Below are 26834 nucleotides of genomic sequence, written 5' to 3'. Positions count from 1 at the left end.
TCCTTAAACATTAAAAAAAGGTGTGCCAGGGCTGTCACTTCAGCGACAATCCTAAGCAACCGTTAAAGAGCTCGAATTGTACACGAATCTATAACTACAAATATATTTGTACTTCAAGCTTATGTATGTAGTTTCGATCAGAAAATAAAATGTTAATTCTTCTTTGTTCGGTGTAAGTGTAATCGGGCCCCTACTACGTTAAAAATATACAACTCGTGAGACTAACTTAACTATAACTACGTATTTACATCACTGCGCGTGTTTCACTTCCCGAAGTAGTGAAGTCAAAAGGTCAGAGTGGAAAAGAAAAGTAAGCCATTTTTACAAGTTAGACTCGTCATTAACACACTAAAACAAAATGTTAAATCCGACATACGCATTGATAATCTATATTTTAACTTGCTTAAAGTTCAGCAAATGGCAAAAAGTAAATTATCTTCATTTACGGACAGTGTGTTAATAGCTTTAGACGCTTTCAAAACTCTAAATAGTCCACTTCTCTAGCCTCTGTGACCAAAGCTTACCCCAACACCACGCTAGTGCATTCGTTATCCTTTTCTAATGTACAACGAGAGAAAGAGCCGAGTAGGCTAGCGTGTCATAATCGCAACTTGCGTTAATATAAACATGCATCATGGGGTTAAAAACTAACTCATAAGAGAGGAAATCTCTTTCATGTATATCCAAACAACAGACAAAGTATCTACCAACGAATTGATATTGAAAAATTACCCTTAAAAAGAAAACCACCGTAAAAAAACAACCGAATGTCCGAATTAAGCTCCGCCAAGAATGAATCGTGAGTATTTGTTACCATAACCCCAAGAACGCTTGTAGTTGTTAAAGCGTACGTTGTGAATGTAACCTTCATACATTTAAATAAGGTTTATATTTGCACGCATTCGCTCGTGATGTTGGCGTGTGAGTGACATTCTTGTGTATGATTTTCGAAGATCGAAAAAAAAAACTGAAACAAAGTCTGTGGTCTGGGCTTAAAAAGCTCCCTCTAAAATGAGAAATTCTGTTTTAAACCCCATAGCCACGGCATATCTACCGTACTTTTAAATGGCCTCTTTACACTTAGGCCTTTGTAGGCCAGCACAATAATACCTAAGTACGCTTTCGTAATACAGGTCATAAAGAAAATGGCGACTGCCCGGCGCATGCTATACGTTACTTCGTCGTCTTAACTAATGGACAATATTTTTAACTACTATTTTTAATTTCTAACCAACGGGACATGGTTTAGTTAAAACGACAAGGTAATCGAGTAGCGACCTTTACAAACGTTGTCAGAAAATCTTCCAGTTAACATCTTGTGTAACTGTACATAATTAGGCATTAAAACACTCGTGTGATCCTATGAAACTCACTTCGCTTGTTTCATAAAACCCACGCTCGTATTATAATGCCTTTCATTATGCAGCAGTCGCATAATCTACTATTAAGGTCTTAACTGGCAAGTTTTGTAACAGCAGTGAACGAAAGTGATAAAAACAATGCGGATACAATTAAAGTATGTACAGTATTTTACATAACATTATCTAGATTTTTTTTTCATAATACTATAAAATCTATCTCAAATTCATAATCAAGATTCATAAGTTAGGTACACCTGAATTTCGCAGTTAAATACATACAAGTATATGCGTGAATTCATTAAAAGCAGAACGATCCCTAGAATTTAGTGTATTTCTTAGGTATAGAAAACTACATAACATTGAGGTTCAATATTATAGAAATATTATACAAATACAAGACTAAATTACTGTACCTCCGTAAAATTTTACACAATTCTCTACAAAAGATATACATATGTATATTTTAAGGCCACTGGGAACTGATAGACTATTTATTTTAATTTGTAATATTATCCTTGTCTGTTAATTTTCAATAGGTATTTGTCAGGTAAAGTGAAAGTAATTAAATTACAAAAGCGTGTTACATTTTATGAATGATGGGTGAATACTTTTACAAATTTTGAAGTCACATATACTTTATTATCATTCTACTTTCGTTCACTTGACATTTTTACTTGTAAGTAGTAATTAATATAATTTCACATTGGTACTGAAACATCAGTAGTTTTCTAATCATGCAAAGACTAAATTACTAAAACATATCACTTTATTCACCGGGCAGTTTTTAAGGTTTCTTTCTTTTTTTTCAGAATTCATAGTTAATGACCGAAATCGATAATATTACCAGCAACTAATATTTAACTATTACGCTTGTATTTGATCTTTTTACAGGTGAAAAACTGCAAGTACTTTAAATTCTGAAAAAAAAGAAATTACATACAAGTTGAATACATTCAGTAACTACAGCGCCCTCTAGTTTACTTGTGCTAGAAGCGCTAGCAGACGAGGGCGCAGTTTTGCGTAAAGGTAGACTTTTAAGCAAAGCGGTCCTGTGTATGTTTAATATTTTTCTAATCTCTAGCAGAACAGGACACCATTGATGACAAGTTTGTTAATAAAATTGAAATCAATAGTTTTAGAAAATTGGTTTTAAAATTTAAAGAAACAAATAAAGGGAACTATTTAATTTCAAAACGATTTACATTTCATTGAAGTTAATTTAATGGTCATGAGTCGGACCAAGCTAAATTTGCACGATATTTGCAATGACAAAGTTTGGGAATGTCATTATTAATGACAAATTTCCATAAATAGACGTTAATAATGACACCCTCATTCAAATCCGTGTAAAGTTAGTCTAGATAGCTTTTACAGTATTAGTATTATAACATTAGATAAGGACCACGGGCCGGTATAACGTTGTCGATGTGGCAATACGGAGTAATAAGGGCCACTCCACATCTAGCGTTTTTCGAGCGTCGAAGTCTGGTCAGCGCTATGGAAAATGACGTCGCTGCGCAGGTGCGTCGACGTCGCATCGAGCGGCGGCCATAGAGTCGTAGACGCCGACGCTCGAAAGACGCTAGATGTGGGGGGGCCCTAAATATGAAACTCCGATGCGCGAAAGCGTCACGTCGTTCCGTTTAAAAGTCCACCTTTAAGTACAGCGCCCTCTAGCCGGCCAGCGCGGACAACAGGCGCTAGCAGATGAGCGCGCGGTCCTGCGCGGAGCGCGCGGGCGGCAGGCGCAGGCGCGCGCACGGCGCGGGCGCGGGCGCGGGCGCGGGCGCCGGCGCGGGCGCGCAGCACGCGCCGCACGAGCACGAGCGCGCTGCGGGCTTCTCGTAGTCCGGTTGGAACTTCTTGCATAGGGCTAGCACGGATGGGGGGGATGGCAGCGATTTGCGGGATACCTGGGGATGAAAAGAGACGGTTTAGTCTGCGGAGGTATAAAGGTTTCGTCCCACGGGCGCGTTTTCCGGCGGGGCGTGAGCGCTTTATATGTAAACATCGGCGTGCCCCGCTTACGCGCCGCCCGCAAAACGCGCCCGTGTGACGGAACCTTAAGAGTCCACGGATTGGCGAGAAACGGAAGATGATAATGAGTTTTGAGAGTAATTCTAAGTTTAATTATTTTTTCTACTCCCGTATTTTTATTTGTCATTTAAAGGGTCGTGCACACACCTTTAAAACCCTACCTTATATACTTGGTCAAGCAGATCTTGTCAGTAGAAAAAGGCGGCAAATTTGAAAAATGTAGGCGCGAAGGGATAGCGTCTCATTGAAAATTTGAATTTCGCGCCTTTTTCTACTGACAAGGTTTGCTTGACCATCTATAGTTGTCGAGACAAGTCTTTAGTCTATTCCCCAAAAAAGCATTTGTGCATACACGCAGTATCTTTTTGGCGATTTAACAATACTTCATGTAATGACCACTTAAAAAATATTGAATGAAATACAGTGTTGCTAACCTTATTTTAAATGTCATCTCTGACAAATAAGTGAACCATAGACATGTTTTTTTTTTAAATTTCATTCATTCATTCATTCGTTTCCCGCCCGTACCCTCCATTTCTGCTACTTCTTGAATTAAAAAGATTTGTTAAATTTTAAATTTGATTTCAAAGTAAGTGCTTGGTCGTAGAAAAAGTATTGTATGCAACGTTGTTTAACTGAGTCAAAAAATACTCGTGGCGTCTTTATTAACAATTTTCGGCTTCGCCTCAAATTGTTACTCACGCCACTCGCCTTTTTTGACCTCTCTTAAACAACGGTTGCATAAAATACTATTACGGAAGTTAGACTACATAATGCTACTTGTTTTTTATAATAGAATGTAAATCCGACGGACACCTTATGTGTGATTTGGTGAAATCAGCTCAATGGAACCATTATATGAGTCGCTTAACTTCAAACTCGGGTAAATCCATATATCAGATCATACGATTTTGGTATTATGAAAAGGTAATAGGGTAGATATTTGCTGAGGGTCGAATGGATTTACCAGAGTTGATGTTAAGCGACACATATACATAGCAGTGTTACTCAAAAAAAAAAGAAGTAAAAGGTGAAGTTTCAGCTCAAACGGATAGTGTGAAATGGGCCTAATTTACCTTGCAAAATTTAACCCGAACGAAAAACATGATGAGTAAAATAAAAGCTCATAAAGAAATCCAAAATTTCTTCAATTTATAGAAGTACATGAAAATATAGCTTGGATTTATAATATAAGATTTACCTGAAATAAAATGACGAATCAACATTTTGCAAAAAAGATCAATACCACAAATACTTATGCTAATGAATGACGCTGTATGTATAGAGCAGGTGTCCCCAAACTATTTACCTAAAGGCCATATTGCGCCTCAGAAACTTTCGCGCGGACCACCGTCAGCACCCGGGGGTGGGGAGGAGGGGTCGTCCGAATTTGGACCGCGGGCCGGGGCTTGGAGAGCCCTAGTATAGAGTAAAGATGAATGTGCATGTGCATACCAAGATCCTCACCTTGGGCGTGGAGGGCGCGTCGGGGAAGGGCGGCGCGGGGTCGCGCGCGTGCGCGTGCTTCAGCGGCGGCGCGCGCTCCTCCGCCGGCGACACTGGCCTCTCTGCAAATATACATAAAACTTAAATCCGCTTGCACACACAGTTCAAAATCTATAAGACATTGGTCGCCGATAAGTCACATTTTAAGGGAAGGCAAAATGCTATAAAGCGCTGTACACAGTACAAAGTCTTGTATACTGGCGTTCAAAAGTGCTAGGACATGTTTCAACCGTAATATTAAGACATTACGACTGACAGATATCCATGCACTTTTGAACGCCGCTGTACACACAAAAATTCATATTCCATTCTCCCAAAACTATGTCCAATAATTCCACCCAATAACCATTACGAGTTTCGTTTGAAACAGTGTCGTTGGCAACTACATCGAAGACGAAACTAATAATACAAGTAGGGCACGGAATTTAAGCATCGTCTTTAAGCAGGTATGAAAATAGTTTTTCATATCTCATGCTCTGAAAGTGGGTCGTTGTTGTTCTAAAAGGTGCGCAGAAAGTGATACGTTTATGCTCTATACTTCGTTTTTTTTAGCATTAGAAATTAGGTAAACAATCTTGATGTGTCTTTTAATTGAAAAACACATTTTAAAAATAAGTTACGGCAAATATGTAACAATTATGAATCGAATACGATAATTTATATTCTTCTGCTTTCATAAGTAATAGTTTTATATTTTTATAAAGCGTTTTTCAATTAAAAGACATGTCAAGATCGCTTACCTTCTTGCAAGTTCTTTCTAATGCTAAAAAAACGAACTATAGTGTAGAAAAGTGGTGTACTCCTCAGCGTCCCCGTCCCACGAACAACTGGGTGGAAACAAAATGGAAAAATAGTGTCTTTAGTTCCTCGCCTGGAACAATTGGTAATTGTTTAATTTTATTAATCCCACGTTGATCCTTTTTTTATAAAAAATTATATAAGTGAATTGTTAAAAACAAATTATTCTTGATTTACTTCGTTGATTTCTATTTACTCGATTTCATAAGGCGGGAACCAAAAGGAATACACCAAAAATATTTTTTTAAACCTTACACTTGCGTAAATGGGCAAAGGCAGAATCTTATACAGCCACAGTTAAACGTTTGTACGATATTAAATTGATTTTTAAAGATATTTCGCACTATATTCATGGAAATAAAATAAAATACAAGAAAAAAATACTTATATTATTAATTAAATTGTTATTTAATATTTAAAATACTTTTATTATGTTATTACGTGGTGCGGCGCACCAAGGTCGCGGTGCGGTCCGGTAGTCTGTTGCGGCTTTTAGAACGAAAAAGTATAAAATTAAAAAGTAAGAGGCAATCCCGCTGATTTTCATACTATAATGAACAAATCATTTAAAAATTACTGCAGTTTGTTAAAAATGTGTGTTTTCGTAAATATTGCAATCTAAATGATTTTCGCTAGGGGTTATTAATCACACCTGTAAAGTCTCCGATTGCAAGTAAGTCCTAAGGAAAATAAATCATGGCCGTAGATCTATTAGGTACTTCCATTACTGAGTTTGCGAAATTGCCTTGTCTTGTTTGGTTTCCTCGCATTCGGTATGAAAAGTAGAGTGTTTAACTCGGGTGAAAGGCACCCTTGGTTAACAATCTACTATAGAAACATTGACAGAATTCTTATACTTCAGCCTCTCATCTGCATCCCCAATATTACAGTCCAAAGCCCGTCTTACAGTTGTAAAATTACAGCCTGATAATATCTTCAACGCAGCAGCAGACACCCGTACTCCATAATTGTAAATACCCCAAGATAGTCTTTCTAATGAATCCATAAAAAAATAAACCAACCTTTTTCTTCATCATGTGTCCCGTTCGTCCCATTAGTCCCGTTGCTGTGACCATTCATGCCGTTTTGTCCATTAACTCCGTTCCCGTTGACCCCATGGACCCCATTCTCCCAGAGTCCGCGTCGCTGGCAACCGTCTCAAAGCCCCGCCAAATAATCCACAACTGTAGACATAACTCATCAAAAATGCAACAAACACCAACCTTTTTCTTCATCATGTGTCCCGTTCGTCCCATTAGTCCCGTTGCTGTGACCATTCATGCCGTTGTGTCCATTAACCCCGTTCCCGTTGAGCCCATGGACCCCATTCTCCTGTGTCTCGTCGGAGTCCGCGTCGCTGGCGGCCGTGTCGAAGCCCAGCCCGACGATGGCGCGCGGGATGTCGGCGTCGTCTTTGAGCCAGGGGTGCTCCAGGCACTCTTCCACTGTAAGACGACCCCTGGAAAAGAATCACCGTTAGATATGAATCCTAGAACACGAAACAACTGAGAGTTGTATGACATATACAGCGGTATGTTACATATTCATTTCTGATAGAAAGGGCTGAATGTTTGAATCCTAATAGATTCTCCGGAATAAAAGTGCATAGTGTCCTGTACGTGTCCCGCAGAATATGTATCTTGAAAGGCTAATCTGGCCTTCTGAGCTAGTCTTCATGCTTGAGAAGATACTGCGAGAAGTAAACTCACTTAGGATCCACGACGTGTGTCCCTGATAAACTGCATGGCCCTCTGCGAGACCCCGCGGAACAGGTCCCTGGGGAAGTTGAGCTGGCTGCTTGAGGAAGATGACCAGGGAATGCTCCCGAGACTGAGAGTGTTTGGAGAGTCCTGGGAATTCTGAGTTCCGGGACGGATTTTATATAGAAAAGCATTACCGAGACCACATCCTAAAGGTGATAACAGAGCATCAGTAAACTCACTTAGGATCTGCGCGGTGTTCAGGTAGGTCTCCTGCTTGAGATACCATGAAAAAAGACAAGTAAACTCACTTAGGATCCACGACAAGTGTGTCCCTGATGAACTGCATGGCCCTCTGCGAGACTCCTCTGAACAAGTCCCTCGGGAAGCTGAGCTGGCACTGCGCGATGTTCAGGTAGGTCTCCTGCTTGGTCTCGCCGGCGAAGGGCGAGTAGCCGCTGACGAGCACGTAGGCCAGCACGCCCACCGACCACATGTCGGCGGCTAGGGACAGCGGCTCGTACGACAGGATTTCTGGTGCTGGAAAGATAAGGAAACATTGTATTGAAGCTGCAGATTATTAAAGACATTTACTGAGATGACTGATTTATGGCTTGCGCATCTTTTTGGTTTTCACCCAAAATATACTGGATTTCTTAATTTGAATGATTTAAGACAAAAAGTAATGGCGTGAGAGCAAAATAGATCATAGCAGGAGCAAAAGAGCACACCGCTTGAGTTGTTTTAGTTTTATTCAAGTGGCTATACTGGCTATCCGTCAAACATTGTGTCGCAACAATGCTTTGGGCCTACGAAAGCCCACATTTTGCCACGGTGTGTGTATATTCTTATCGATGTTAGTTACGCACGTAGAATACAGATAATACGGGTGGCAACGCAACTGCAGCATAAAATAAAAGATATGTGCTGCATTAGGCACAAAACATGATATTAAGTGCATTCCTGCACGATTACTTCAACAAAAGACGTTAAGACAAGTGCAATAAAACTGATAAAGCCATAAAATTGTCCAATCAGAGCAGGCACGCGTGAACTTTCTACCCCAGAATTTTACAGACTTATTAATAACTCCATCTAGACTAGATTGTATGTCGCAATCGCGTGCGACCGCCGCGTAACTCAGCGAGGCGTCGTCATCGAGAAATGTAATTAAGAAGTGTAATTGGAGCGAGATTTGTCACCAACAGGGTAGAATTGATCGGCTGGATGGGATTGTACCGATTTTCGAATTGAAAGTTCGTTCGGTGAAGTGATAGTGGCAATATAATTGAAATATTTGCATCTGGACAAGCGATAAGTCAATATCCTGGCTTTCTAAAAGCCACATAAATTTACCTCCTCAACAATAATAACAGGAAGGCATATCCGAACAAATGAGAAACTACTTAAAGATACGGTTCTTTTGTATGTAGGTAAATATCCGAATCATAAACCCCCAAAGACCTTAATTAACTTCAACTTACCAACATAATCCCTCGTGCCCAAAATCTCTCTAACATGCGCTCCGGACTGGATAGCCCGACTGATTCCGAAGTCGCAAATAAGTAGCTCCTCCCCCCCTCCAGTGAGGAGCAGATTCTGTGGTTTCAAGTCCAAGTGTGCGATGCGACGTGCGTGTAGATGTGCCAGGCCTTCCAGGACGTGGCGGAGCGCCCGGCGCGCGGCGCCTTCGGAGAGACGCTCCTCTTCATCTAGGAGACGTTGGAGCTCGCCGCCTGCGCATAGCTCCAGGACTATGGCCACTTCGGATCGGGTCTCGTAGACCTGAAAGCGTTGAATGGTGGTTTAATGATGGGCATTTAGGAATTACGGCGTTGGCAAAGACAGAATAATGTCATGTTCTTACAAACGACAAACCACCAGCACAACAAGCTTACGAACAACAAAACACGGATAAAGCCTTGTTTAACACGTTTGCTGATTCATATGATCTTGTACAGTGTAGGTACAGGAAACTATGGAAGGACCGTCCTCATGCAATCTGACGACGCGAGTGCAACCCGTGCACAGCGCTAAGACAGCGACCTCATGTTGTATCTCCCTGGAACTGTCAGTTGCGCATCTTCGTTTGACAAACTAACACTTCGTTTGACTGAACAGATGAAGTATCCTTACCTCATGCAATCTGACGACGCGAGTGCAACCCGCGCACAGCGCTAGAGGGTCAATTTTTGAAGAGGGTCTTTTTCGACATTTGTATGGCAATTTTTTTATTTTTGAATAATCTGATTTATAATCATCGTTTTAGGAAGGGTTCTTAACAACAAAAAATATACTGTAGGAGGCACCTCTGTACTTTTTATAGTTAGCTAGATATGGACGTTTAAAGATCGACATTTGTATGACACTATTTAGCCATTTGTAAGGCGCTTTTGACATTTATACGGCATTTTTTCTACATTATATGGCAGTATCAACATGTATATGCCACTATTTATTATTTTTGTTGCATTTATAAGACCCTGACGACATATGTATAACACCTTCTCGACATCTGTATGGCACTATGTCGACATTTGTATGCCACAATCGACATTTATACGGTCAAAATAGCCGTATAAATGTCGCCATACAAATGTCGCGACATGTCGCCAATAATATTTTTTAGCGATATTTCCTACACAATACAACAGATTCACTTATTTATTTTACTATATATTTTAACACTATATTTGCAACTATTATTATAAAAGAAACATTTTTATTCCAACTATGTACCAACGTATTCAGAGTCCATACAAATGTCGTTGTAGTCGTACCAAAATATATCGAAAGAGATTTTTATCTGTTTTTAAATAAATTAAACTGTTTCCGGGTTTACATTTGATGTCAATCGATGCGCAACTAACCGCACTATTGCGTTGTAAATTTAATCTAACCGTTATTCAATAGACAAAGAAGATTAAAGGGGGTATATTTAAGTCATAACAAAACAGGTGCCGCGCGGGACAGCGATAAAAACGCTTCCCTTGTTTTATTAAATAACGCATTAATTTATCAATATGATTAAATCAATTCTCTAGAAAATGCTCTTTATATAAATACAAAGTTGTTCATAATACGTTGCCTACATCCAAAGTTATGATTTTTTTTATTGCGCGGTGCCGCCACTGGGACACGCGGAAAACGGCAAATTTCGCCATTTTTGGAACTTCAAATGCGATTTGGTCAGGACCAAATAATATTTTTGGTACAGTTGTGCATGATTTTTAAAGCTTATAAATACACTGAATGAAAATATATACATACCCAGTCTTTTAGTCCTATGGACTTCGAGTTTTAACCGTGGGACAGCAAAAAATGCCTATTTGAAAATTGACCCTAGAACAGCGACCTCATGTTGTATCTCCCTGTCAGCTGCGCGTCTTCGTTTACAGATGATCTGAGGCACGTCATAAAGGGGTCAAAATGTCCCTTACCTCATGTAGTCTGACGACGCGCGTGCATCCGGCGCATAACGCTAGAACAGCGACCTCGTGTTGTATCTCCCTGTCAGCTGTGCGTCTTCGTTTGCAGATGATCTGGGACACGTCACATGACACATGAACGGGTCAAAATGTCCCTTACCTCATGTAATCTGACGACGCGCGTGCAGCCCGCGCACAGCGCTAGAACAGCGACCTCGTGTTGTATCTCCCTGTCAGCTGCGCGTCTTCGTTTGCAGATGATCTGGGACACGTCACATGACACATGAACGGGTCAAAATGTCCCTTACCTCATGTAATCTGACGACGCGCGTGCAGCCCGCGCACAGCGCTAGAACAGCGACCTCGTGTTGTATCTCCCTGGAGCTGTCGGCGGCGCGTCTCCGCTTGCGGATGATCTGGGACACGTCATGAATGGGTCGAAATGTCCCTTACCTCATGTAATCTGACGACGCGCGTGCAGCCCGCGCACAGCGCTAGAACAGCGACCTCGTGTTGTATCTCCCTGGAGCTGTCGGCGGCGCGTCTCCGTTTGCGGATGAACTTGGCTGCGTACTCCTCGCCGGAGACCAGGTGCCGGATCTTGCGGACTGATGCGAACTTGCCCCTGAAAGAGACGGTTCATTATTAGCATTCGTTTTTAGGGTTCTAACATGACGATTCTTAAATTTAAAGAGTAAAGGGCATTTTATATTTATTCTACTCATAAATTAAATTGAATATCATAAGTAAGTACCTAGTTTACTTGACACATCTATCGGCACGTTTATATTACAAGTAACGACAGCTACTGTAACCAGCCATTCCACGAACTGACACGTTAAATTTTCAACACATCATTTAACACTAAATTCTGGGCATGTTCCAGACATTCTAATTACCGCAGTTACGTGTATAATGCTGTTTCCGTTTGATTCATTTGCCAAACATTTAACCCAGTTGCATAATATTACATCCCAATTTAAATGAAACTATGTACACGAACCATATTATTATCAGCCTCTGGCATATTTATTGCGCAAAACATACATATAACAAAGTTGTGTTACATTGATTGAATTTATGTAAGGAAAGTATTTGGAGTTTATCGGGCAAGTATTGACATATTTATTCCGACTTGTATAATATTTATATTTCAATTTACATTCCAAACCATATTAGTGATCGACATAATTTGTTTTATTGTACTAACAGCAATTTTTAACTGAAAATGAACTTTAGGTCTTTGAAATAAAGTTTATGTATTATCAATTGATGATAGCAATTTATATAGCTCATTTCAGCTCAAACCAGCATTCCAATAGCCTTAGCGAAACGCGACCCCGCTCGGGAAATCGTTCCAATTAAAGACCGAGAAATGTTTAGAATATCGACGCGTGAGTCACCCGCCTAAAATGGCGATAAACAATCCACCCCAACATGGCGACACTGCCCTTGCGATATACGCAACTTACAAGAGCTATATCATAAATATGTAAACATATATACACCTTATTAGCTTTGAAATACGGTCTATTATTATGTACATATTTATGACGGCTAGTACTGCGTTCTTCATTAAGATCGCTCTAAAAACAAAGGTCGTAAGTGCCAGCAAATTAGTATGAAATCCAGACGTTTTTGAATAAACAGGGTGGTAGGAAATGAGGTTGGCCAAAGGACGCTGGACTAGTTTATGCGGTGCTTTATCGCTAAGTAATTGAATTAAAAGGGCATATAGAGCGTTGTAGATCATTTTCTAGTTGTTTAATGGAAATTAACTAAGTAACTGTGACTACCTATATGTGAGAGATAATTTGCTGGTATACTTTGGTGTGATGGGAAAGGAAATGCGAACAATTACTAAGGATTCTTAGAAATTTTGGTAGTTCTTCTTCTTCCTCGCGTTATCCCGGCATTTTGCCACGGCTCGTGGAAGCCTGGGGTCCGCTTGACAACTAATCCCAGGAATTGGCGTGGGCACTAGTTTTTACGAAAGTGACTGCCATCCTTCCAACCCAGAGGGTAAACTAGGCCTTATTGGAATTAAATAGTCCGGTTTCCTCACGATGTTTTCCTTCACCGAAAAGCGACTGGTAAATATCAAAAGAAATTTCGTACATAAGTTCCGAAAAATTCATTGGTACGAGCCGGAGTTTGTATCCCGCGACCTGCGGATTGAAAGTCGCATCGCACGCTCTTACCGCTAGGCCACCAGCGCTTTTTTTCTTAGAAATGTACATTCGGTACAAGGTACATTCTATGAAAATATGACTTTTATAATGACACTCTCTCACTTTGTTCCATTCAAATCAGGGCAAAGTTAACTTAGACGGAATCTAACGAGTTGTTTACGCGGTACAGAGGCTACTGAAATATAAATGACAGTTTCCATTTTAAATTACGAATGGTCGGTTTCAAATTACCTATCTAATCTACCTTGCCTAGTTTACCTAGTTTAGGACTTCGGCGCCGGCGCCGGCGCCGCGCCGCGGGCAGCTGTCAACGCGCGTGCGCGGGGAATGCTGGGAAAAGTGGGAACTTCGCCACCGGGATAAATCAACCTAGCCGACGAGTGTGACAGCTCGAAATTGGAGTTGGGGACAAATGGACACGCGACTAATAATATTTTCCTCTGTACAGAGGAAAATATTACTTATTATTAGGTACGAGTTTGCTTGTATCTATGTGTTTCGAGACTTTCGAGTAAGTATATATGTACCTACTTTAACTATGCATTGGAGAAAAGACGTTAACATGGGCATACACCTCATTGAAGAGAAATAGATTAATTTCAACTAGAAAAGGATAATCGATAAATTTAACATTTTCAAAGCCTAACTTGAGTCCATTTTATGTATTGTTGTTATGTGGTGTTTAAAAGTCGATTAAAAATTAGCGAGGGCCATATAATCGAATCGATTGATTAAGACATTACCTTTAATGATAAGGATATGGACAATGGACAGTATACAAACATTAGCATATAGCCACTAGTACAAAATAGCTAACTCCATCTACACAAAGAATGTAAAACTATAAACATAACGGCGGTTAAACAACACTCGAAGAACTTAAATAAGTAAGTGGGGTTAACCACGTGTACGGTAAAGAGGCCAATGCCAGCGCGGGGGCGTACAATGGAACCCCAGTCACCCCGCAACCCCGTACCGGTTTACTGACCCGGTCACCGCCCTCGGTTACGTAAGGGTAGTTGTGTTTAACGGCTGTAGGATGAAGTTATGTGAAGTATTGTAGTGTTTTGGAATGCATCCAATCTTGGACTTAATTTTATAAGGGTTCCGTACCCAAAGGGTAAAGACGGGACCCTATTACTAAGACTCCACTGTCCGTCTAGGCTGTATCTTATGAACCGTGTTAGCTAGGCTAGACAGTTGAAATTTTCACAGATGATGTATTTTTATTTGGTAAAAATTACAATTAGTAGCAGTGCCGGATTTAGACATTTGCCGCCCGTAGGCTATGCCGATTTTGCCGCCCATATCCACTTCGATTTGATAAGTAATGTACGTAAATGTAAACGCGAGCGTAGCGAGCGCGAAATTTTTTCGATAGAAATAGCTCAATTTGATAGAAAATCGTACATTTTTAGGGTTCCGTACTTCAAAACGGAACCCATATAGGATCACTTTTGTTGCCCGCCCGAACGTCTGTATCAAGGGTCTTGACATGACAGAGGGCAGCAAAATCGATAAAATTCTGGTCAACCCTATCTGAACAGCAAATAAAATATTTTTGACCCAAATTTGCCGCCCTTAAAATCTGCCGCCCTAGGCTTCAGCCTACTCAGCCTAGTGGTAAATCCGGCACTGATTAGTAGCATCATAATCAGCTTAGTTTGGGTACAGTTATAATTTGGTACATATTCTACAGCGGTAATTCCACTGATATTCATCAATATTAACTGAACGCTGATTCTAACCATATAAGGGCGGGCCCTTCAGACAAAATCGATAGACTTCTGCCCTAGAAATATGTAGGCCACGAGACCCGGATGTGGTAAAAAGGAATTTCTCAAAGGTAACGCGGGATCAGAGTTCGTATAAAAGGGTGAGGAGTTAAAGTTGGTTCAGAGCCAGGGATTTTGGCCTCAATGAACACCTACACGTAAAATATACAGGGTGATTCAGGAGACGTGAGCAGGACTAATACTGCGCATTTCGTAATTAATAAGCAACTGTTTCGTATCAGTATTAGTGAGGTTAACGTTAATTTTCTAGTCGTGTTGAAAAAAAAAGTTATTAATTTATTTACGACATTAATGGTCATCCTACAATTAGAATACTAAACTACCGATTTCTGTGTCAAATTGAATGTCATCACGGTCTGGTTACTTTTGAAAACTCGTATCTCACTCAAGTTTGACAGTTTATTTTCTTTGTAATCATAATGCTGTCATTACGGTTAAAGAGGTTTTATGTTTATTAATTAGGTCTTGTAGGGTGACCATGATTGTAGAGAATGAAATTTGCGCTCACCAAAAAGTTAAAAAACAGGAAAAAGTGTGGTTGTTTTACCTAAATACGACGGTGATCGATCAATTATCAGTTACTGGGTGTGCAGGATTAGTCCTGCTCACGTCTCATGAATCACCCTGTATAGGTAATCGGAAAAAATTTAACCGTTGCTACTACTAAGGTAATTTGTTAAATGTTTGAATTACCTATTAAACGAGCGAACGGACTGCTAATAAGTACCTAAAAAACGAAGTTAAATCCTGGCTAAAAGCTGTCATATCACCAATTTTATCCTTATTCGTTAACTTGATGTTGCAACATTGTAAAGGAATACCTAAAAACATTGCAGATTTCTAAGACACAAGAAACAACAGATTCGCATCATCTCTGAACCGGATTTTTGCCTGATTACACGGGCAACGTCAAAATTATGTACACATTTATCGCCTTATCACAATGGAATAAGGTACAATTTTGTAGACAAGAAAGTAGAGATCTTTGAAGTTATAAATGTTAATGCCCCAGGCAGTATGCCGCCTGCCAGAACCACCAAAATTCGGCGAATCGCTAGCACCTGCTTGCCATCTGCTGGCCAATTCCAAACCCAATCTCTGCATCATCCTGCTTACACCCATCATATCTACAAAGGACAGAAGACATGACTGCTACAGTTTTCGGGATGACTAACTCTGAATAGGGCCGTACCGGTTTTTTTTTTCTGGAGCGACCGGCAACAGGGATGCTGTTTATTCTCAATTGTGCCGCTCGCGATATTCCGAGTTTTTTTATGAACGCCTTGCAATCATTCAAGTTCGTTTGTGAACCAGTCGAACATATCTTGATCCAAAAATGTGAATGGATTGTGGTTTTACATATTAAGTAAAGGTTTTCCGCGAACATTGATTTTTGTCAAGAACGCCTTACAATATTTTTCTACTCCAGCGATTAACAAAACTATTGTTCTGGCGTACTCATACATCGAAATAATTCGTCTCCTGCACATAGCCAGAAAATTTGCACAAATAAATACCCGTACCAGGATTTGCATCAGATTTACTTCGTAGGCAGGATAACTTCCGACTAGGCTAAGGAGGTCTTCATCATCATCATCGTTTCAGCCTATATACGTCCCACTGCTGAGCACAGGCCTCCTCTCATGCGCGAGAGGGCTTGGGCTATAGTCCCCACTTGGGCCACTTGGGCCATAGTAAGGAGGTCTTATTTTAGCGTAAACATAAACAAACGGTAACAACACTTACAATGAGATAGTTCCAAGATCTTCAATTGCGTCAGTTCCGTCACAATACAGAACCTTATCACACGATCGTCTACGAGTACGTAAGCCTAAATCTCGCCCAGAATTTGCAACAGCTTACCTAACATAATTGCATTGCGTACTGATACGTCCAAAGCGTTTATCGAATTGCAAAAAATGCTATTATAGATTACTGCTTTTTATTCGTTATTTTATAATTGAGAAATGCTATAAACCGTGTTTAAATGGAACACTTTACTTTTGAATTCTAAAACGTCGTTAGTAACCATTGATTTCATTGGAACTTATCTTCTTTTTGTTATCAGATATTAGGAGCATAAAGACGTTTAGAGATAGGAATCTCCTCTCACCGATCGGGCGTCCATTTGTACCTAAACAATGGCCTAGCAATTTATCAACGAGCATCTTGGAGCCTCTGAGATACACTTAAATTGTGTAACGTACAGTAGGAAACTACTGTTGCTTAATTTGTAATGTCCCAAGATTGTGACATGATTATCTACTCACACTGTAACTATGTTGTATTACTTCTTCCCTTTTGCTATATTCGATTTTGCATTGTGGCTCGAGTTTTACGGCTGTATGTGCCTGACTTGCCAAAAATCACTTTGAGGCCGCGAGCGCGTCCACTGCTTGCAGTGCCGGCGGCGCGCACGGTGTCGCATAGGAATTCGCCGCTCTATCGTGCGCTGACGCTGCTCAATGCGCTCCTGACATCGGCACCTGAATGTGACTTGTTTGCTTGGAGATGGGCGACTGTGTGCCGTGAATGTCTGAAGTTCTGCGAGATGATGGATGACAGGCTGTCCAGCATTTACGTTTAATGTCACCTTATATATTTCATGTGTTTGTATACTGTGTGTGTTGCAATGTTTAATTTCTCGGTGTATTGGCTTGTCTGTAATGCCGTGTAAATATATTGTTAAAATAAATAAAATAAATAAATAATATAACCAGTAGTTCAGTTCAGTTTTTAGTTCTTATGGCTTCTGTCCATTGGGACAATTTTGCCAGCATCAAGGCCAAAAGTTCAATTCCATGTCTTGATTCAGTCCGTATAGATGCTTGATCGGTTGAAAATATGACCAGTACATAATTATTCATTTTATGGTATGGCGTTAATACGTCATTGGATGTTACCTTGTTATAGTTTGTTAAGCTACAAGTTGACTAAAATCAAAGTTAAAATACATGTAAAAAATAAAATTACATGTATAAAGTACAATTTACATACATCCAAGAAGCAAAATAAACTGAGTACTTTGTATCTTTTATATTGGTAAGATTGTTAGTTTTTTTTTTAATTGGTACTTAGTCATAAGTTATGACTCATAAGATAAAAGATGGAATAAAGGTAGATGAGTTAAGTTAAGAGAAACATTGGGGCAACAGAAATACTTGTAGGAAATCTTCATACTGTTTCTCATGCCCCAAGCAAAATAAACCCCTCATGTACTTACAGGTTTGTTATTAAACGATTGAACATTATTACTCATAAGGCTGATAAGACCATAACATATTACTTATCAAACATTAAACGGATCATGGAGAAATACATATTCGTTGGCAATATGTAATATGTATTCACTCCCGCATTACCATTTGATAAAACAGCTAGGATAAAACCAACTAATCATAACGATGTACCCACTTATCAGCAAGTAGCTGTCCGTAACTATTTAAACTGAACAATATCAAATGGTGGCAGTCACTGTATACTCAAGTGTAATTGCTTAAGTTTATCACAGTCTGTGTGGTCGGGGCTAGGGATGGCATTAATCACAACGCGAAGATCCCGGTGTATCGGGAATCGCGGGATCAGACCGGCTGGCATGAGCAGCATTCACGCGCGCGAGGTCATGCGTGAAGTCGAGATAAATGTAAGGAGTCGCGCGCGAGAACGCAACTCATGCTGGCAGATGAGGTTTGGTAAGAGGAATGTAATTTTACAGAAGGCTTAACTAGTCAGGCCTTAAATAGGTCAAGTGGAAATAGGTATATTTTATAGGAATCTATAGATATTCTGTAGGACCATATTTCGTAATCCAAGACTTGTCAGTTACTTCGCATCCAAATAAAATAACAAATGCCAGATCCAATACAAAACAATTATACTTATAACTTCCCTGAAATAATGTTTTGTCTGGAAGCCTGTGTGATTGGAAACTTCTAATAAAATACACTAAAAATACAATATGATAGACCCTTTCTTGGTTGTATAAATACGGTTTTGCGGTATCTCGTAAAAACCGTAGCACTCCGTCGATAAAAGTCCCGCAAACACCGGGATCTAGATAGAACTACCCTAGCCAGAGCAATTGGAAGCGAAGCGCAAGTATTATTTACGATAGCCGTCAGCCTCATGAATATGCGAGCTCTGGATGTTGATAAAACGGTCATTTTTTCATATAAAACCGCTCGAGGCGCTCCGACAATGATATAAATCATATAAATCACAATCATCACGTGATAAATCCGAGCAGTTGTAATCATGATTGCGGCGAATGATTGAAGTCGGCGTTTTTAATCATTGAAAATATTGAAATGATGATTCGGCTAGGAATGATGTAATCGACATTTTTGTTTATTACTTAAGCAAAGAGCTTATGATTGAATGATTAGGTGCCTGCTGTTATATTTGTAATTGGTTATAAAACACAATACGGGAGAGTACAACATTAAGTTCTACTACTAAAACATCGGGTCATAAAAAGTGTATAAACAGATTATACTTATTTCTTGTTAGTACTGTGGAAAGGTACAAAAACGACTACTAAAATACAAAAAAACATCTTGTAGTTTTTACAGATGCATCGGTTGGATTATAAAACGCTCGATTGTAAGCAAAAACCAATAAATTAATGCATTATGTGCATCGAAAGCGTTCACTTTCGACGCCGCGCTCATCCCAGAAATGTATTTCAAGTTGAGTGCGCCCGCCCGTTCGTTCAGTTATACCACTTATACAGTATTCAATTCATCATCGCAGACAAACTGCAAGAGTGTCGCCTTTGTTGGTATGGCCACGTCTCGCGCAGACCGGCAAGTTACGTGGGTAACAAATGCCTGGCCATGCCGCCTCCTCCCGGTACGGGAAGAAGAGGCCGGCCCAAGAAGCGATGGCTTGATGTCGTCAAGGAGGACATGCGTGCCAACGGACTCACTACCAGGGATGCCGAAGATCGGGCAAAGTGGTCACGAAGGAGTCGGAAGGCGGACCCCGGGTCCTCGCGCCCCGCGCGGGGGCACAGCCGGGATTGACGCCAGGATGATGATGACAGTATTCAATTCATATATGCGTGATGGATAAGAAAGAAAGTAATGTACAGTCACCTGCAATAATATGTTGAACAACGAAGACCGCAAAAATATCTGACACGATCTTATTCGTAGAGCCATAAGAGCATGTCACATATTTTTGCGGCCTTTGAAGAGTAACATATTATTGCAGGTGACTGTACCAAGCATTTCTTAGCATAGGGCACAAGAAACAGAAAGATTTTATCTTTATGTTGATTTAACAGAAACGTTCGAATTTTTGATGATTACGGTATTCTTGCAATGGTAAAAAAATGCGTTAAAAGGTGCATAGGTACAATATCAAATGCCCTACCCAGAGATATTTTATCTATTTATCTTTCTTCTTTTCGTACGGGATTTAGCTAAGCCAGCCATGTAGGTACAATTTATATTATATGTAAATGCATTTATTATCGAACGTATAATCTTGGTCTAAATCCAAAACATTGACATCATCTGTCAAAAATTCATATTACCCTCCTAGTTATAGGATAGTTCCCTATTTATGAATGATAAGAATCCATCGATTACCGTATGTAGGTACATTTTAACTTCTTTAGGGTAAACGCGTGTAAGTAAAGCAGAGTAGGTATGCTGCTTCGGAACACCAAAAACTAAAACTATTCGTAACACCACATCGTTATTTTCACTCTCATTCAGTCATTCGCTTATCAGCCCGTTACGTCACATGGGAACCAAATCTCGACACGGAGCGAGTTATCGGCCGCATCGACCATCGATTACGTCGGCCGCATCAACCATCGATTACGTTGCGCAACCTCACTGCCAAGGACGGTTTTAGCCGGTCAGCGAACTGCGCTTGCGCAAGCGGCGTTCTCGGATATACACGGTAGCCGAGCCGTATGAATGGTGTGGGGAAAAATTGTTTATGAGTTCGCTAAACATCACTAGACTAGACTAGAAATGCTGTTCGCAAAAGAATTGGTTATACGTCGCAGAGTCGATGTTTGGTACTAATGTAATTTGATTAGGTTATATCTTGGAAGCGGGAATTGAACCAGTACCTAGGGGGCAGCCAAGATGACAATCGTTGATAGAAAACGTCAACAATCGAAAGTTAAATAATGTATAGAAATAGTCACATGACTTTTCGTAGCATGTGTCATCCCGATACATTATTTCTTTTCGCTTGGGCTTTGCGATCTGATAGCTAAGGGATAGATGATAAATGGAGGCGGAATGTGGCTATAAGGACTCTGTAGGTAATAATAAGCAGATATCGTAATTTGAATAGAAAGCGAAAATTGTGGAGTAAACCCATTATTGTAGCTTCTTTTAATTTGGAGCGCCTAGAATCCGCTTGGTTGGAGAGTATAATAAGTGCATGTATGTATTATAGAAGAAATAACAATAGTTGTTAATTTATTTAGCAGTCAAAGCTGGCGCCGGCGTCAGATCTAAAAAGGCATCGCTTAGAAACCAATGTGGAATAATCATATTTGATGCCCGATTTGGTTGCATGCGAGTGTCATGCTGTGACGCCCTAATGTAGATATTATCGGCAGTTTGCGAACATCGAAAATAGTACTCTACAGATACATATGTAATTGTTTTCCATCGTATTTTCTCGGAATCGTTCGTATTTGTCAAGCTACTCCATGCAGTTAACCTCAGTACTTTTTGTACCGAGACTGACTGAAATAGCAAGACACGTTCGTACGTTTCCGTGAAAATGCGATAGAAAATAATGATGCACTCCATCTGTATCTCAGAACAAAGCCAGATCTAATTAAACCTCTTAATCTTCCCCTATATCGGTTGAAAGAAGACATAATGTGTGTTTGGTTGTAGTTAAGATTCCTTAAATGATCTTTGTGCGTCGTTCTGAACATTCGTTGCTAAATAATTTACCCATCTGGGCGCAGCAGGACCCGCGAAGTTTTCCAAAGTTTGACTTATTTTGTCAAATAGTTTTTGGCCGCCGTTATAGCTTTAATTATAATTCAGAATTCTTATAGATAACAAAAGCTCATGAAATTTTCGCTGTGATTCAGTTAAGCGTTAGGTGTTAGAGTTAGACCGTAAAAAGTCTGCAGCAATTTTGATAGCCCACGCAGTGTAAGTGTCATTTTAAACGTCAAACTTCTATGAAATTATGACGTATAAATAACACTTACATTGCGTGGGCTATCAAATCCGCTGCAGACTTTTATTGGTGCGACTATAGTGTCGGGCGTTTATCTAAAGTCACAATACTGCAATATAACTCTTTATTGTGAATATGTGTGGATAAGGAGATCGAAACGGGACGACCTTGCCGAGGCTTAATTGCTATAAACAGTGAGATGCGCGGCCTTCGACCAGCTGGGCTTATTTATTAGTTTTAATGCCAGTAAATAAGGCCTGCCTACATGTATGTGTCTAATCTAACCATATATAATAGTGAAATGGTACTAAAATTTACTAAATTATTATTTATCAGTGATTTGCCACCTCTGTTTCGCAGTGACTTTTGACTACGTAGTCACGTAGTTATATGTACATATATACAAACTAGGTACAGTAACGTCTCAAACTTGAGACTATAGGAAACGGTATAACGGTAGGTATATATTATGTAAAATTACGTTACAGGCGTAATCTAATTAAAAAATGGTTATGATTAGATCATGGATATCTGTCAGTGTCAAAAGTGAAGTTTCTGGTCGAGGAAATGTTAAATACCGTAATATAGGTAAAACCAGGACAGGTTATGAAGAAAAATCATAAAAGCTCTAGAAATAGCCGCAGCAGAGACGGGGTGCGAGTATTGATTCGTTTCAATCAAATCTCCATCGACCGAGTCGTTAACCTTTATGGTCTATTTGCAGAGTCCGCGGTTCGATTCCCGGCCCTTAATCTAGGGTTACCACGTTACCAGTAACAAAAGCCTGAAAAAATATTAATTTTTGGACACTGTAATTTTTTCCATGTCACATTTATAGAGTTAGGCCAAAATACGTCTGCAACGATTTTAATAGCACACGCAGTGTAGTGCAAGTGTTATTTTAAACGTCAAACTTTTATGAAATGATGACGTATAGGTAAATAACACTTGCACTGCGTATGCTATCAAAATCGTTGTAGACTTTTCTTGGACTAACCCTATGTGACTTCTACATATGAAGAAACAAGAGGAAATGTGATAGAATCTTTAATAAATAGAATGTCTGTATAAGGTGGTGCCATCAATTTTTACTTTCCTCTTCTCTTTTCTTCTTTCTTCCACCTCTCTTTTTCTTCTTCTTTCTCTTCCTTTCTTCTTCTTTCTTCTTTTTTCTCTTTTTTTCATTTCTTTTTTTTTCTCTGGACAACTACATACTCCTAAAGCAAAGCACTGGCAAATTTAAATATGATATGACTATGATTGTTTGATCCATTCACACAAGAATGAAGAAGGAAAGTTTTTTATGATATGGGAGGAAAATGAGCAAACAAACTCGCCCGATGGTAAGCAATTACCGTGCCCTATGAACATCTGCAACACCAGAGAGGTTGCAGGCCGTTAAGATGGGAATACGCTGTTCTTGAAGGTCATAATTCTAAATCCTGGAGGTTTCTTTCTATATACTTATACTTATCACATTACTTCAAGTTGCAAAATTTCTGACATGTCCGGAAAAACTGTAACGCCTGGGAATATGGTAACCCTGATATCAACGCTTTAATGTAACCACTGGTGCAGAGGAAGTCATAAAAGCTCATAAACTGACCAATTCGAGGTAACTTCCACTATGACTATCACTCTCACTCTTGCCGTGACCACGTAAGCGTGAATGAGAAGTTTTACGACCCCGGTCTTCAGTATAGGGGCCGGGTGGCACAATAAGTAGCTTGATAGTCATCATTACAATCTTATTGTATGGAGAGTTTAAAAAAAAGTGTCCTTGTGATATGACCGTTTTATTACTAGGTGTGTTAATCAATTCATCACAGGTCCTAAAATACGAAGCAGCTCCGTGAATTTTCGATCCGTGATTTGTGGGATTCGGCCCCGCAGCCTGAAGCTCGCGCGCCCTTCGGGCTCGCTTAACCTACTTGGAAAGACTTTTTCTCAAACATGCAATGAAATATTGATGTTATGTTCCTTATAATAAGCTGCGAAGTATGACGTTTCAGGTGCGGCTAGGACAAAAGGTCGTTAATGGAATTTCATACACATCTTGCAGGCCTAGGCCGGCAAAGTCCTCTTTTTTAATTTTCATTTCACAGATATTTGTGACAAAGCATCGTGGCATTCATCCATTAAAAAAAACTAGAGGCAGTATTTGCTTTATGGTTCGTAATGACACTCTGCCACTACGCCTATAAAAAAAACTAAAAACAATGTTTGCTATAATTTGCGGTTTTATTTGTATAAAATCAACATGAACTAAATAAAAAATACATTCTATAATTTTAAATTATAAATTTAACTACACAAATAAAAACATTTAAAATATTTCATTTAAACGTTAGCGGTAAAAAGGTCTACTCAAACACGCGTAGTTATATTTTTTTAATTGTTATGGAGGTAAAGTTGAAAAATATTCATTCTGTTTTATTGGATTTATGGTGCGTTGTTGATTTTTTGACTTTAATATGAGTTCCGACGAAATAATGAAATTAATATTAATTGTAATCGTAGGTGTTGGAATTGGCAGCGGAAGCAGAATTGATTTTAAATAACTTGCTGCCTCTGCCGCCAAGTCAAAGACGAAGTATGTATATGGTAGCTTATGGCAATTTTATTATTTGAGAAACTAAGAAAAATGGCTTACAGTTTATTAGAAACAGTTTTGTGGCATATTTTAAATGAATGTAACTACAAATTCGTCAACACTGTGGAAATTATACTTATTTACTCCATGCATAAAGCAACGATGTATGTGAAACATGATATCAACATGAAAGACTATGTAAACTTATGTGACGAAAACGACAGTCAGACGGATACAAGGCGAAAAAATCAAAGATACATGAAAATATACGGGTAGTAAAAATACACGACTCGTGTAAAACATACGCGTGATAATGATATAGGTACGTGTTGGTTATATTTTGGGTGTAAATAGTTTACTTTTAGTTTTTTCTATAAATAAAACTTGGGTTTCGTGGATTTTTTATTTTATTCATTTCATTGCATGTTTGAGAAAAGCACTATACATACCTCGGCGGGAAATGGGGTTGCCCGCGCTCAGACCTATCCGGCCTCGCTTCGCTCGGCCGTCTATATGTCTTCGGCCGGCAACCCCTTTCGTCCCGGCCTCTGTAGTAATGTACTATTCCCGTGTCCGCCGCCATCTTGGATTATTCCAAAACTTTTTTTTTGAGTGTAGATACTTGGTAGAGTTTATGCTCAGTAAGAGACTACGTTTTGCACGACTGACTGATTACAACGCAAAAATACGCTAACTTGTGTGTGTGTCCTAGCTGCTTATTCACCGTAATGGTGTTTATTCACCAAGATCTGATAATCGAAGGTCCCGTGATGTTCCAGTTTACGGAACGCGCGAACAATAAATCACGGCGTCTCTGTTCGGTGCGCGAGCGCAGATAGCGCGGGGATCCATGCCACAAACGCAGGCGATCGAAACTGCACAGCATCCTTCTTCTTATTCTTCTTTCTCGCGTTAATCGGCATTTTGCCACGGCTCGTCGGAGCCTGGGGTTCGCTTGACAACTAATGCCAAGAATTGACGTAGGCACTAGTTTTTACGAAAGCGACTGCCATCTGACCTTCCAACCCCGAAACTTCACAGCCTACCAGCAGCTTAATGCCCAGTTCACATCTATTCCAGTGGAAATCCAGTCCAGTGATCGAATCCAGCGCTGGAATGCTACTGGAATAATGTGAACCGGCACTGGGATATAATCCTTCCAGTCCAGTGACTGGAATGATGGTCTACTTTTGATTCCAACTCGCCAAATACTGCGCCACTAGGGGGTTCTCATTAGGGGAGTCAGATTCGTTATTGTTTATAATCGCTACATCTTCTAACCTGCGCCGCTAGCGTAATATCAGATAGCGTTTAGTATCCAATCTAAGGTGGCGCAATGGTTCTGCGGCTAAATAAGGTTTATATACCAAGGTAATATATAACACGTAATTGAAGGCGCTACTGTGCAATCCGTCAAAAGTTCGGCAATGAATATGACACTGATGGAACTAATTTGCTTACAGGTAGACAAAGAACATTGGCAAATTACTATCAACATTTCTTAATACAGATGATTTATCGTCAATATTGAAGAATTAAAAGATCTGCGTAATGTCGTATAAAGGCGGGTTGCAAAATGCCCAATTTAAGAACTTATAACTTTAAATATGACGACAGAAGAACTGTTAAACTCTTAACAAGCAAGCTCTTTGAGCAAATTGTTGTTAAAGATAATTTGGTGCCATTGACCCTAAGACTTTCGAACATAACCTATTTTTTAATAATCTTGTAGGTACATATTTATTGCATAAATTATGAGTCACTGCCCGATTCGAACTTTAAGATACGTCAATTAATAGATCTAGAAACGATATGGATTAGATGTGTCATTGTCTCAAGTGACGTTTTTGTTTGAAGAAACGTCACATTTGACACTGTATCTTTAGGTATTTCAATAAAAGTAAACAAAATCTACCCTCAAATGGCTAATTAAGCCTGTTGTTGAGGGTAGATGAAAACCTTACATGATCAAATAGTCAGGTCGTTCAGTGAGAGATCCAGGTCGTTTTGTATTTGGTTGGTTATTCCTACCTAAAGATACAGAGTATAGGTATGTGGTAAATTTAAGGGGAAATCTTCTACGCAATAAAGTGCCTGGCTACTGTAGGTAATTCCTTCCATCTACATGGATTTACACTGTATTTCTAATTGCAAAGTCCAACCTTAACTAGCGTCAAAATAAATATGGCCGCAGACCGTAAGTTGTGCAACAAAGTAATGCAAACACGAGCCAGGCACGCCAGGCTCGCTTGG

The 26834-nt window shown here is 39.7% G+C and overlaps 1 protein-coding gene across 1 annotated transcript in view; it reads right to left on the bottom strand.

Moving 5' to 3' along the window:
- Positions 1-3061: 3061 nt before the first annotated feature.
- Positions 3062-26834, bottom strand: part of LOC134665526 (serine/threonine-protein kinase 17A) — a 298452-nt gene continuing 274679 nt past the window's right edge. The window contains exons 2-8 of the mRNA XM_063522500.1: positions 11284-11455; positions 8887-9187; positions 7714-7942; positions 6938-7161; positions 6725-6844; positions 4866-4966; positions 3062-3274 (exon numbers count right to left, since the gene is read on the bottom strand). Coding sequence (XP_063378570.1) covers positions 3062-3274; positions 4866-4966; positions 6725-6844; positions 6938-7161; positions 7714-7942; positions 8887-9187; positions 11284-11455 — 1360 coding nt within the window. The remainder of the gene's footprint in view (positions 3275-4865; positions 4967-6724; positions 6845-6937; positions 7162-7713; positions 7943-8886; positions 9188-11283; positions 11456-26834) is intronic.

This window comes from Cydia fagiglandana, chromosome 6 (assembly GCF_963556715.1).
Source record: "Cydia fagiglandana chromosome 6, ilCydFagi1.1, whole genome shotgun sequence".
Classification (NCBI taxonomy): domain Eukaryota; kingdom Metazoa; phylum Arthropoda; class Insecta; order Lepidoptera; family Tortricidae; genus Cydia; species Cydia fagiglandana.
Note: the sequence above shows the minus strand (reverse complement) of the source record. Positions and strands in the feature narration are given on the sequence as shown.